Source organism: Eumetopias jubatus, unplaced genomic scaffold (genome assembly GCF_037043125.1).
Source record: "Eumetopias jubatus isolate StellerSeaLion01/CBP00866 unplaced genomic scaffold, mEumJub1_p1.0 scaffold_13, whole genome shotgun sequence".
NCBI lineage: Eukaryota > Metazoa > Chordata > Mammalia > Carnivora > Otariidae > Eumetopias > Eumetopias jubatus.
The window spans coordinates 284,915-298,697 of NW_028274819.1; the positions used below are offsets into that span (position 1 = coordinate 284,915).

The window sequence follows — 13,783 nt, forward strand, 5'->3', positions numbered from 1 at the left end:
GCGGGGGAGGGGCAGAGGAGGAAGCAGACCCCCCGCGGAGCAGGGAGCCCCATGCTTGGCTCCATCCCAGGACCCTGGGATCATGACCTGAGCCGAAGGCAGATGCTTAACCACTGAGCCACCCAGGAGCCCCCATCCTGTACCTGTTTTGTCAGATTTCTATGTATTTCATTTATTATTATAGCTGTTGTAAATGGTGTTGTGTTTTTACTTTTTAGTTTTGGCTTCCAGTTATTTGGTGCTGGTGTATAGAAATACAATTGATCTTTATGTGTCAACTTTGTATCCTGCCACCTGGCTAAGCTGACTCATTAGTTCTAGGAGCTTTTGTAGATTCCTTGGGGTTTTACTTAGGCAGTCATGCTGTCTGTGAATAGGGGCAGTTTTACTTCTCCCTTTCCAATCTGGATGTATTTTATTTATGTATTTTTTTATTGCTTGATTGCACTGGCTAGAATGGTAGCACAATGTTGAATAAGAGTGGTGAGAATGGACATCCTTTTTCCTGAGTTTAGGTAGAAGGCACTCAATCTTGCATCATGAAGTGTCATGCTGACTGCAGGGTTTGAAGACGCCTTTTGTTGGGTTGAGGGAGTTCCTTCTAGTTCTAGATTGTTAAGCACTTTTATCATGAGTGCATGTTGAATTTTGTCAAATGTTTTCCTCCATCAGTCAATATGATTATGTGGTATCTCTTCTTTGGATTGTTAATTGGTATTTTACATTAATTCGAGGCCATCCTTCTTTTTAAATTAAGTAGTTAATGCTATGAATTTTCCTCTGAGCATAGCTTTAGCTCCATCTCATAAATTTTGATATGATGTATTTTTATTTTCTTTTAGCTCAAAATATTTTCTAATTTCTCGTTCGACCCATAGATTACTTAGAATTGTGTTAATTCCAAAACTTTTGGAGATTTTCCTGTTATCTTTCTGTTGGTTTCTAACTTAATTCCTTCATGGTCAGAGAACATACTTTGTATGATTTCCATTCTTTTAAAAAATTTGTTAAGCTTTCTTTTTTGATGCAGAATATGGTCTATCTTGGTGAATGCTCCATATCTATTTGAAGAGAATATGTACTTCTCTGTCGTTGGATGGACTGTTCCACAAATGTCAAATATATCTACTTGGTTGATGGTTATTCCGATTCTTCTATAGCTTTGCTGATATTCTGTCTACTTGTCTATTGAGTAAGGAGAGATTCTTAAACTATCAAACAATTCTTGCAAGCCAAATAAGTATTATCTTGACTGTTTCAAGCATCCCATAAAACTCTGCATTAAATGGTTACAAAACTGGCTCCAGCACCTGTTCAAGTGTCACCACTAGGGTGACAGCTCCAGCTTCTGTCTGATTCTAGAGGGTTATAGACATACTCATGTCCCAGGAGGATGGAGTGGCCTTTGAGGCTGCACATCCCAGCTTTCACTGGCCAGAGGCTTTGGACAGAATTAGGACATCCGTCTGTCAGGCTGAGCTGCCCAGCTTTGCATCTTTTTTAAGATTTTTATTATTTACTTATTTATTAGAGAGAGAGAGCAAGAGGGAGCAGGTGGAGCAGCAGAGGGAGAGGGAGAAGCAGACTCCCCACCAAGCAGGGAGCCTGATATGGGGCTCCATCCCAGGACCCTGGGATCATGACCTGAGCCGAAGTCAGATGCTTAACCAACTGAGCCACCCAGATGTCACAGCTCTGCATCCTTTATTGAGCATCACTGAAGCCTTGGTCTGCAAACCTGGGATCACAGACATTTTGTGAAGCTTAATTTACTATTTATGGCTACTCTTTTTGATGTGTGGTTCTATGAATTTTAAAAAATGTATTCAGGGTACCTGGCTGGCTCAGTCAAAGGAGCATGTGATTCTTGATCTCGGGGTCATGGGTTTGAGCCCCACATTAGGTGTAGAGCTTACTAAAAGAATAAACTTTTGGGATGCCTGGGTGGTTCAATTTGTTAAGTGTCTGCCTTTGGCTCAGGTCATGATCCCGGGGTCCTGTCAGACTCCCTGATCAGCGGGGAGTCTGCTTCTCCCTCTGTCCCTGCTCCTCCCCCTGCTTATGCTCTCTGTCTCTGACAAATAAATGAAGAAAGTCTTAAAAAAAATAAACTTTTAAAAATAAATAAATAATGTATTCAACTTTGTAAGCATCACCAGTTCGATCAGCCCAAATTCCCTCATACCCCTTTATTGTGAGCCCTGACTCTGAGCCCCTCGTGGCCACTCTTCTAAATGTGTGTATGTACCTCACAAGAAATCTTCAAAGTACATCCGGCTAGAACTGAGCAGAGAAATAGAGAAACCCACAACCATACGTGGAGGATTCAGCACTCCTCTCTCAGTAATTAATAGAACAGATAGAAAATTGGCAAGGACATAGAAGGTCTGCTGAGCTGCATTCTGATCTGACTGACATTTACACACCTCTCCACCTAATAGCAGCAGAACACACATGCTTTCCAAGTACACACAGAACATTTGTCAAGATAGATTAGTTATATTCTGGGTCATAAAATAAACCTTAACAAGTTCAAAAGAATTGAGGTCCGACGCAGCATTTTTTCCTCACTATAATGGAACAGACTAGAAGTAAATAACAGAAAGGTAATAAGAAAATCTCCAGTGCGCCTGGGTGGCTCAGATGGTTAAGCGTCTGTCTTCAGCTCAGGTCATGATCCCAGGATCCTGGGCCCACGTCTGGCTTCTGGCTCAGCGGGGAGCCTGTTTCTCCTTCTCCCTCTGCCTCTTCCCCTGCTCATGCTCTCTCTCTGTATCTCTGTGTCTTGAATGAATAAATAAAAATCTTAAAAAAAAAATCCCCAAACATTTGGAAACGAAACAACATAGTTCCAAGTAACCATGCATCACAGGAGTCTCAGGGAAAGAAGAAAATATTTTTAACTGAACGTTATTGATCGAACACACAGAAACGTGTGTGATGCACCTCAGAGGGACATTTATAGCATTAAATGCTTATGTTAGAAAAACAATGGCCGTATAAACTAGAAAAAGAAAAATTAAGCACAAAGCAAACAGGATAAAAGAAAGAATAGAAATAAAAGCAAAAATTAATGAAATTGAAAACAAAACAAACTATAGAAAAAAATCAATGAAACCAAAAGTTGGTTCTTCGAAAAGATCAGTAAAATTAATAAACCTCTAGCAAGACTGACCAAGAAAAAATACACACTTTAGAATAGAAGGGATGAAAGAGGCATTGGCAACAGAAACCTCAGAGGTATAAAAAGGTTAATAAAGGAACATATAAACAACTCTAGGCCCTTACATTTGAAAACTATCATGAAACATATCAACTCCTTGGAAGACACACTACCACACGCCCTCAAGAAGAGACAGACAGAATCAGAGAAAGACGTGTATCATATGACCTCACTGATATGAGGAATTCTTAATCTCAGGAAACAAACTGAGGGTTGCTGGAGTGGTGGGGGGTGGGAGGGATGGGGTGGCCGGGTGATAGACATTGGGGAGGGTGTGTGCTATGGTGAGCGCTGTGAATTGTGCAAGACTGTTGAATCACGGATCTGTACTTCTGAAACAAATAATGCAACATATGTTAAGAAAAAAGAAAAAGAAGAAGATAGCAGGAGGGGAAGAATGAAGGGGAGTAAGTCAGAGGGGGAGACGAACCATGAGAGACGATGGACTCTGAAAAACAAACTGAGGGTTCTGGAGGGGAGGGGGGTGGGGGGATGGGTTAGCCTGGTGATGGGTATTAAAGAGGGCACGTTCTGCGTGGAGCACTGGGGGTTATATGCACACAGTGAATCATGGAACACTACATCAAGAACTAATGATGTAATGTATGGTGATTAACATAACAATAAAAAATTAAAAAAAAAAGAAGAGACAGTCTGAACAGCCCCATGCGCATTAAAGAAACTGATCTTCATAGTTGGAACTCATCCAGCAAAGAGAACTCCAGGCCCAGATGTCTTCGCTGGCAACTTACTCCAACTGAAGGAAGAAGAGTTAATATCAATTCTACACAATCTGGTACAGAAAAGAGAACTGAAGGGAGCACTTCCCAGCTCAATTTAGGAAACCAGCACTACTCTGCTGCCCCAACCCCAAACCAGACAGAAACAACGGAAGAAAAGAGAACCATGGCCACAAAACTCCTTGACCGACATTACCGAATTGAATCCAGCGCTATATGAAAAGGTGGGTAATGCCATGACCAAATGGGCTTCATGCCATGAGGGAAAGCCTGGCTCAGCATTCCAAAACCCATCCCTGTGCTTCACCACATCAGTAGCCTAAAGAAGAGAAGCCATTTGATCATCTCAGCAGATGCAGTAAAAGTATTAGAGAGATTTCGACACCTGTTTGTGTTGAGGCCTCTCAGAAAATTAAGAATAGAATTTCCTTAACTTAATGAGGAACCAACCCCCACAGCTGCCAGGACACTTAATGGTGAAAGATGAAAGCTTTCCCCATTAGACTGAGAACAAGGCAAAGATGTTTGCTTTCATCATTTCTGAAAAACATTATGTTCAATTTCCCGTTAGTAAAATAAGGGGAAGAAAGGTCGGAAGGAAGGGCGTCCAGGTTAGAAAGGGAGAAATAAAATGGTCTCTACTCATAAACTATACAATGGTCTATTTAGAAATTCCGATGAACAAAATTCCTTGCATTAATAGGTTTTAGCAACAACAAAGGACACAAAACTATTTCTACATGTTAGCAATGAACAATTGGAAATGATATTTCTAGAAAGAACCATTTATCGATCGTATCAGAAGCCATGACATATTTAGTTATAAATCTTACAAAATATGCGCAGGATCTGTAGGCTGAAAACAAAATACTGATGAAAGAAATCAAAAGGAGAGATATACTTGTGTTCATAGACTGGAAGACTCAACATCATTGAGATGTCAGTTTGCCCTAAATTAGTTGCATAGATTCAACACAGCCCCAGTCAAATTCCCAGCAGGACTATGTTTGCAGATAGAGAGAAGCTGATTTTAAAATTCATACATATGCAGGGCGCCTGGGTGGCTGCGTCAGTGAAGCGTCTGCCTTCAGCTCGGGTCATGATCTCAGGGTCCTGGGATCCAGCCCCACGTGGGGCTTCCTGCTCCGCGGAAAGCCTGCCTCTCCCTCTCCCCCTGCTTGTGCGCTCTTTATCTCAAATAAATAAATAGTCTTCTAAAAAATCCATACATACAGACAAAAGAACTAAAATAGCCAAAACAATTTTGTGAAGGAATAAAGTTCAAGGACTGCTAGAGCCTGATTTCCCAAATTACTATAAAGCTACAGTAGTCAAGGCTGTCTGTCCTAGCTGAAAGGACAGACGTATAGACCTGTAGACAACGGGATAGAAGAGAGAGTAAAAAAATAGCCCCACACAAATACAATCAAGGGATTTTTTTGAGAGAAGGTCAAAAGCAATCCAACGGAGAAAAGATAGTCTTTTCAAGAAATGATGCTCAGCTGACTGACAGCCATAGGCAAGGAAAAAAAGAAAGAGCCTCAGCTCATACCTTATACGTAAAAAAATAACTCTGATATGAGGATGAAGTGACAAGCTACAATCTGGGAGAAAATATTTTCACATCATGTATCTGACTTTTCTTTTTTTTCCCCATTTATTTGTTTTTAATTTATTTGAGAGAGAGTGAAAGCCAGAGAGATCACAGAGGGAGAGAAAGAGAGAGAAGCAAACTCCCCGCGGAGCAGGGATCCCGATGTGGGGCTGGATCCCAGGACCCTGGGATCACGACCTGAGCTGAAGGCAGGCACTTAACGACTGAGCCACCCCGGCGCCCCACCTTTCCTATATTAGATCCACGTGATTTCACCCATTATGACTATCATTACGGCTTTTTTTCCCCAGAGTCCTTGTTTTCTCTTTAAGGTTTTATTTATTTATTTGAGAGAGAGAGAGTGAGAGCAAACATGCAAGAGGAGAGGCAGAGGGGAGGGGCGGAGGGGGAGGGAGAGGGAGTCTCAAGCAGAATCCCTGATGAGTGCAGAGTCCGACACGGGGCTGATCTCAGGAGCCTGAGTCGGAAATAAAGAGCCTGGTGCGCTCACCTGACTGAGCCACCCAGGTGCCCCTTGTTTTCTCTTTAATACACACATGCTCAGCTCATCAAGCGGGCCACTGTGTCCGCTGCTGTTTCGGAGTTCCTGGCAACAGCTCTGTGCTCCAGGCCCATCCGGACTCTCCCGGCCTCCCAGGGTGGAGGCAGCCAGAAACGGAAACTGAGGAGGGTGGATGCGCATCAGGCAGTCCCACAGAGTGATGCAGGTGGAGGGCCCACTTCACGGGCCCGTTAGGGACGGGCTCCAGGCTTTGTGTCCCTCTTAGTAAGTCCATAATAGGTTCTCACTGTGACGCACTTTCCGCGTATGTTCTTTCCGTGCACTTCTGTATCCGCGCGAGCGCAGCCGCGGCTGACTCCGTCATGCACAGCGGTCTCTGGCTAACTCTGTGTCCTGTGCATCTGGTCTACAATAGTCCTACCTACGGACCTGGGACCCTGCCCCCAGAGGGCCCCCCCCCCCACCGAGCTCCCACAGTCATGTGTTGGCAGGTGGGGGTGATGGACCCGAGATGGCCCCAAGATCCAGTGAGTTTGTGGGTTTGGCAGGTGCAGGCTGAGAGGTGAAGAAGGCAGTGACTCAGGTAATGTGAGTCTAAAGAGCAGGCAGAACCATGACGATTGCAAAGTTTGGTGAGCGCTTGTCATGCTCCTTCCTGTTATCTCATTTCAGACTAGGAAGTCAGCACACGGCAGTGGCCATTGTTGGAGAGTAACTGGGCAGGGTCCCCGTCATGGACGAGAGGCTGCTTCAGGGGATAGGGTGCAGGGCCGCAGACTGGGGCCTGCAGTCATTGCGGGGTGGGGGACGCCCTGGGGCATGAGAGGTTGTGTCGGGTGAACGGAGGGAAGCCCCATCAGGGGACCCACGGGGGAGGCGGGCAAGGAGTTTTGGTCTCCCGCTGTCTGGCGGAACTGGCCTGAGAAGGGTGCTCTCAGGGTGCCCTGGGAACAGGGTGGAGTGAGAAGCGGCCCCGCCTCCGCATGGAGGCGCCTCCTGGGGCGTCCCTGAGAGGCAGATACCCCTCCGGCGCAGGTCCGACCCGGGGGTGTCTGGGGCCCGGCGGGAGGGCGCTGGCGTTGGGTGCCTGCACACCTCGAGGGCGGGTCCGGCCGACCTCCTATCCGGGTGGGTTTCCCAGAGCGCAGACCCGCCCGTACCTCCAAGCCTGCGCGGCGCGGGGCGATGCTGGGCCCGCCCGTGCCAATCACCTCGCTTAACTCTTCTCTTAAGGGCCGTTGCATTTGTCCACCTGCCCGTCTCCCGGAGCGCGAAAGTCCAAGACTGGCAAAGACCGGGTGCACCTTAGAGCGCTCGGGGCCCACCCAGCCGGGCGGATCAGGGCGGGACTCCGGCCGGGCTCGCGGCGTGCCTGGGGGGCGGGGCTCCCGGGTTCGCGACTCGGGCACTGTCCGCGGTGCTGAGCGCCCGCCGGGGCACATGGGGACAGGTGCGCCATGGGGAACCGCAGCGCGGCGGACGCGGGCGGGCTGCTGGAGGGGCGCGGGCCGGGAACCGGCGGCGGCGCGGGAACTCCCGCGGCGGCGGCGGCGCTGGCGGGGGGCGTGCTGCTCATCGGCGCGGTGCTCGCGGGGAATGCGCTCGTGTGCGTCAGCGTGGCGGCCGAGCGAGCCCTGCAGACGCCCACCAACTACTTCATCGTGAGCCTGGCAGCCGCCGACCTCCTACTCGCCCTGCTCGTGCTGCCTCTCTTCGTCTACTCCGAGGTGAGCCCGCGTTCAGGACCGCACGCGCACTCCTCACCTGCTCCTTCGTCCCCTGTCCCCTTCCACCGTGAGGACCCAGAGCCATGCGGCCACTGGGCTTCTCAGGAACCTAGAGCCGGGGAGGCAGCAGGGACGCTGGGCCTGGTCCCAGGACAACTGGGGCCTCGGTCCCCTCTGATCCCCCACCCCCCCATCTCGCTGTCAGTTTACCTGTTTGGCTGGCTGGCTGTCTGCCTGCCTTCCTCTGTGCCTCTCTTCTCCTGTCCCTGTTTTGGCGTCTCCTACGCAAGAGATGCCTTTGCCCTTCAAGCCAGCCAACCTCAGAAACAGGCGAGGTTGGCAGTCCAGCCATCCACTACCCCCTCAGCTGAGGTTCCATTCCCCAGGGGAGGCAGATGGACAGGCAGATTCAGATTTACACCCCCCCCCCTCCGGGGCACAGAGACACATACACATCACTGCACAAAGCCACAGCCAGGCATGACCAGGACCACGCACACACCAGAGCACTCCAGGGAAGGAGACCCTCACTCACGCACATACTCTGCCCACAGCAGGAGGGGCATTCAGCTGCGAGGAGCTGAGGGCAAGTGAGCAGGGTTGGAGGAACGGGAGGCCCTGCCCTGATGCTGGAACGGAAAGCAGGGGTTGGTGTGGGGTCCAGAGCCCCTGCCAAGAACCAGGGCCCAGAAGCCTCCATCCCCAGACCAGGTCTGGCCCTCGGATGGATCCCCCCTTGGTGCCAGCCCTTGTCTGCTTTCCAGTTTGGGCAGAGAAAAGCTGCTTAGGCCTGGGCTGGGAACTCAGCGAGCCGGGCAGTGGGGGAGGGGAGACTCAGTTTTTCTGAAGTGGATGTGGAGAGACTGTGCAGGACAAGGGCACACATGACCTGCCCCTCCCCCGGAGCCACAGACAGATGTCACAGTGACAGCTCTTAAGCTCCTAATCGTCCCAAATCAGCGGGAGGGGATTTAGAAGGGGGGTGGCTGGCTGTTCCTTTGCCCTTGGTGAGGGCACAGGGCACGGTGCTGAGGCCTTTACATCTTTTAACTCATGCTCTCTGAGGAGAGCAATTATGTGGATACTATCGTTACCCTCATTCTACAGATGATGGGACAAAAGTGAGGTGACTTGTGGGGTCCCAGAGCAGTGACAGAGTTTAACCAGACAGGCTGACTCTTCGCCATCCTGTGGGGAGGAAACAGGCCCAGGGGGCTTCATGCTCCAGGGGGCGGGCCTGCTGGGGGAGCGCCTCCCTACCCCGAGCCCCGCAGCATCAAGATCAGAGTCGTCAACCATCCAGACCCCATCTCCAGGGGCTCCCCAGGCCTCTCTGGCTTTAACAGAAAGGGTTCCCCCTTTCTGGGAGGGTATCTCGCCCAGCTTAGTGGGAAGGCTGCCCGCACCCCAGGAGAGCGGGCCTCCGGCACGCTGCACTTTGCGCTGAAAGAGCGCAGCCCAGGTGGCTGTGAGGGCTCCTGGTGCCGGGGAGACCGGCAGTGGGTCGTGTCTGTTGTTGCCCGCCCCGCCGCGCCCCTTCCCGCGCGCAGGTCCAGGGCGGCGTGTGGCTGTTCAGCCCCGGCCTCTGCGATGCGCTCATGGCCATGGACGTCATGCTGTGCACCGCCTCCATCTTCAACTTGTGCGCTATCAGCGTGGACAGGTGAGCCGGCCGCCGCCCCACCTCGCGCCCCCTCCCCGCCCGCCCCGCGCCCCTCCCCTGTCCCGGTCGCCCTCACCGAGCCCCCCGCAGGTTCGTGGCCGTGGCCGTGCCGCTGAGCTACAACCGCCAGAGCGGCGGCGGGCGCCAGCCGCTGTTCATCGGCGCCACATGGCTGCTGTCGGCAGCGGTGGCGGCGCCCGTGCTGTGCGGCCTCAACGACGCGCGCGGCCGCGACCCCGCCGTATGCCGCCTGGAGAACCGCGACTACGTGGTCTACTCGTCCGTGTGCTCCTTCTTCCTGCCCTGCCCGCTCATGCTGCTGCTCTACTGGGCCACGTTCCGGGGCCTGCGGCGCTGGGAGGCCGCCCGTCGCGCCAAGCTGCACGGCCGGGCGCCGCGCCGGCCCAGCGGCCCCGGCCCGCCGCCCGCCGAGGCCACCGAGACCCCCGAGGCCATTCCGCCCCCCGAGGCCGTTGCGCCCCCCGACGCCATCCCGGCCGAGCCCCCGCTGCAGGGAAGCAAAAGGAGGCGCGCCAAGATCACCAGCCGGGAGCGCAAGGCCATGAGGGTCCTGCCTGTGGTGGTCGGTGGGTACCTACCCCGGGGTCGGTGGGCGGAGTGGAAGGTGTCAGCGCCCACGGCCGGAGACGGTGCCCAGGACGCTGGGGCTGGGGCGGGGCCGGTGCAGCAGGGACCCTGGTTCACCGCGCCCTCCACCACCCCCCCCCTGCCCCCAGGGGCCTTCCTGGTGTGCTGGACCCCCTTCTTTGTGGTGCACATCACCCGGGCACTGTGTCCCGCCTGCGCCGTGCCTCCGCAGCTGGTCAGCGCGGTCACCTGGCTGGGCTACGTCAACAGCGCCCTCAACCCCCTCATCTACACTGTCTTCAACGCCGAGTTCCGCACGGTGTTCCGCAAGGCCCTTCGCGGCTGCTGCTGAGCCGCCCCTCACCCGCACCCCCAGAGTCCTCTGCGAGGACCTGGCCATGCCTCAGGGGGCAGGACCCCAGCAAGGGAGGGGGCCGTTTTGTATGACGGATTAAACCAATACCTTCCTAAACACCTGCTGGGAAGGCTGGGGGTGGGGAGGACAGAGAGGGGAGGGTGTGCGAGGGGCAAGGAGGAGGAGCTTCTGCCCCACGAGCCCAGACCCTACTAAACCGGCCCCAGCCAGTTAAGCACCCCCTTCCTTCTGAGGAAGCCCGGAGAATAGACCCCACAACGCTGGCTCCAGGCTCAGGGTGAGGTGAGAGGCAAGCCAGCTCTTGCTTGTGCTCCAGGGAGGCCCATTCAGCCTTGCTGGAGGAGAAACTTCTAGAACCGGGGCAGCCCTTGCCTGGGAAGGCCAGAACTCTGCTCATGGGGCTGCCTACAGGCTCACCCTCCTCCAAAAGGTTCCCTCCTTGACACACCCTGCCACCAGCTGCACCCTTCCCCCAGCTGTTGCGGGCGGGCAGCCTCATCCCCCACCCCACAGCCATTGCCCCTCTCTCAGTGGGAGAGTGTGGACAGTTGTCCTGCAGAGAGGAACTTGCCCTGGGGCTGAGCACGGCAGTTTCCTGAGACTACCCTTTCCCCAGAGGGAAGACCACCACAGTGGGCCCATCAGCAGCCAGGCCCCACCCAGACCGGCCCCCTGCTTCTGCAAGGAACAGCCAAGGTGGCCCCACGCCCCACTCAGCTAGCTGGGCTTTGGCCGCTGCCCCCAGGTCAGAGCACAGATCGTGCCTGTGATAATGTGCAAAGCCCTGAGGAAATGGGGCCGGGGTGCTGGGTAGGCCCACGGGGGTGCTGGGTGGGCCCACCTCCCACGAGCAGGAGGAGGTGCCTGGCCCAAGGCCTGGCAGAGCCACTGAGCTGCCCCTCTGTGCTCACAGCACAGACCCGACCCTGGGGAGGAGGGGCAGCTCTCAACCCCTCCAACCTGGACTTCATCTCACTCTCCCGGTCTTGGGGAGGACCTCTGCCTTCCAGGGCTACTATGCCCGTGCCAGGGACGCTGTCTATGCTTTGAGGCACTAAGTTTTCTTCTGAACATGAGAAATTATGGGCTGTGAGGTCCCGACCTCACAATAGCACGGGGCTGCCCCTTCCCGCCTGTGGGTGCTCACCCTCCCCTGCTCGGGGAGGGGTGAGCTGAGAAGGGTCTCAGAGGGAGTGGGGCAAGGGGCACCTGGCAGACCCTGGCTCTGGTGGCTCCTTGAGTTTCTGGCACCTTCTTGCCCACAAAGTGTGAGGACAATTGCAGCAGACACCCTGGGTCCCCCGCAGGGAGTAGCCCCAATACTCAGGAGCACAACTGAGCACCTGCCCCCGCTGGCCATCCCAGGCACAGACACCTGCCCCAAGCTGGGCCAATGGTCCCTCCTGGGGGTCTCAGACTTGAAGTAAAGAGCAGGGAGGGTCACTGGGGCCCTCAGGCTGAAGGCAAGGTTAGAGGAAGGGGCCCCCCGTGCCCTCTGATGCTCCCTCCACATGCACCTGTGGAGCCACCTCAGGTAGTCGGAGAGCCCTGCCATCAACCAGCACCTCCCCCTGCCAGGCAGCTGTGGGCACCTCCCAACCTTGGCTGTGTCCCACGCTGTGTCCTCATCTGTGGGGGCAGGACTGACCAACCGCACGAGCTGGGAGCTGCTGGGGACCTGTACGGTCCCCACTGGCCCTGTAGGCAGAACCTGCAGCTCCCACAGAGGAGGACAAGGTGCACAGGGGGCGGGGTACATGCAGAGCCACAGGGGGCCTGGCTGACCGGGAAGCCCCTGGAGGGGCCTTGACTACCCAGCTCACTCAGCCGCCCCACCGATGCCAATCACCCCAGCCTGCAGCTCCCTGGAGCCCTGGCTCTGAAGACCCACGGTGCCCTGAAGGGCCTGGCCTGTGCTGACAGAAGCCGGACCCTTGCCTGTCTCCCGAGGCTGCGTCCAGCAGGAGATGCCATCATTAGCCCTGACACAGAACTCTTGAGGACTGGCAACAAAGCCTGATTCCCACCCCCCCAGGAATTTCCAGAAGCCACCAAAGAACACTTCACAGGTCTAGAAAGGATACAATTTGAAAAACTGCCCCCAAAATGTGCGTTCCTGAGGGTTCTATCTTCTTTTTATTATTATTTTATGTAGGCTCCATGCTCAGTGTGGAGCCCAATATGGGGCTTGAACTCATGACCCTGACATCAAGAGTCAGACGCTTAACCGACTGAGCCAGCCAGGTGCCCCATGAGGGTTCTGTCTTAAAGAGGAGGGGGAGAATAAGCTGCCCCCACCCCAGGACGGAGCCAGTCCAACGGGGGGTGGGGGTGGGGAGTGGAACACGCCTTGCAGGGGGATTGGCACTTGCTTTTTGAGCATTTTCAGGTTTGGGTGCAGATCCCTTCTGCTGAGGCTGATGTGCTCCCCCGACCCCAGAGAAGCAGGGAAGCAAGTACACAGCCAAGAGCTGAGAAGTGCCCCCTTCCCGCCATGTTCTGCTGCAGCAGCGGAAAAACCCACTCAACGTGCGCTATAAGGATGCCCAGTGGGGGATGGTGCATCATGGGGCCAGGGTCACAGCCCACCACGCTCACCATGTCCTCGGCCCTGGGCACGCGCCCAAACTTCTCAGGATTCGACCCGAGAGGTGGTGGCAGAGGCAGGAAGATGAAATGCAAGGACTCAGGTACTTGTTGGATTCAGTAAAAGAAAACCCAAATAAAGCAGCTTAGTCTGCAGAGCTCAAGGAGCACAGAGGCAGAGCGGGTTTCTGGGAAGCAGGGCCCTTGATGGGCTCCCTGAGAGCTGCTGGCTGGGGGTCTGTCCTGAGGCCAGGGCCCGGCCCGCCCGGACCTGGGGACACAGCCCAAGGGGGAAGCAGCCGCCTCTAGGAGCCAGAGCAGCACCCCTGTGACCCCCATGCTCACACCCGCTTCCTATCACAACTCTGGCCACCCCCTCAGCTCGTTCTAGAGCCAGCGTCCCAAAAGCCAAGTCTCTAGGGTGCTACAGACTTGGAAGAACTTTCTGGAAGTAGGAATCACGGAGGGTGCAGGGCTGGGGGTATTCTTCCACACCCACGGAGGTGTGAACATGCACAGCTCACAGAAACGGCACTTTGAGGCGAGCATCAGGATCAAGCGACGTCCGTAGAAGGGTCTTAGCGCCTGGTGGCTGGGCTGGCTCGCCACTGCACACACAGCCCGTCGTTCCATCTGGGGCGGGTCTTCACCTCTGCCCCTGCGCAGTGGAGCCTCCGAGCCTCAGGAGTGCGAAGAAAACAGGGTGACGAACGGTCAAGGGTTCCAGGGCCACAGAGGCATTTCTGGAAACCCACAGAAGCTT

At 54.3% G+C, this 13,783-nt stretch overlaps 1 protein-coding gene across 1 annotated transcript; it reads left to right on the forward strand.

Annotated features, from left to right (window-relative positions):
• The first annotated feature begins 7,537 nt into the window (after positions 1-7,537).
• On the forward strand, positions 7,538-10,464 carry DRD4 (dopamine receptor D4). Its single transcript, XM_028094199.2, has 4 exons — positions 7,538-7,807; positions 9,358-9,470; positions 9,561-10,057; positions 10,208-10,464. The coding sequence occupies exons 1-4, from the start codon at positions 7,538-7,540 to the stop codon at positions 10,408-10,410; spliced, it is 1,083 nt and encodes a 360-aa protein (XP_027950000.2). The 3' UTR covers positions 10,411-10,464.
• The last annotated feature ends 3,319 nt before the right edge of the window (positions 10,465-13,783 follow it).

Bases quoted from the DNA above. Each gene is read 5' to 3' on its own strand.
- DRD4 (XM_028094199.2), top strand. From the start codon at position 7,538: ATGGGGAACCGCAGCGCGGCGGACGCGGGCGGGCTGCTGGAGGGGCGC. The intron at 9,471-9,560 runs GTGAGCCGGCCG...AGCCCCCCGCAG, and splicing joins TGCGCTATCAGCGTGGACAG to GTTCGTGGCCGTGGCCGTGC. The intron at 10,058-10,207 runs GTGGGTACCTAC...CCCTGCCCCCAG, and splicing joins GGTCCTGCCTGTGGTGGTCG to GGGCCTTCCTGGTGTGCTGG.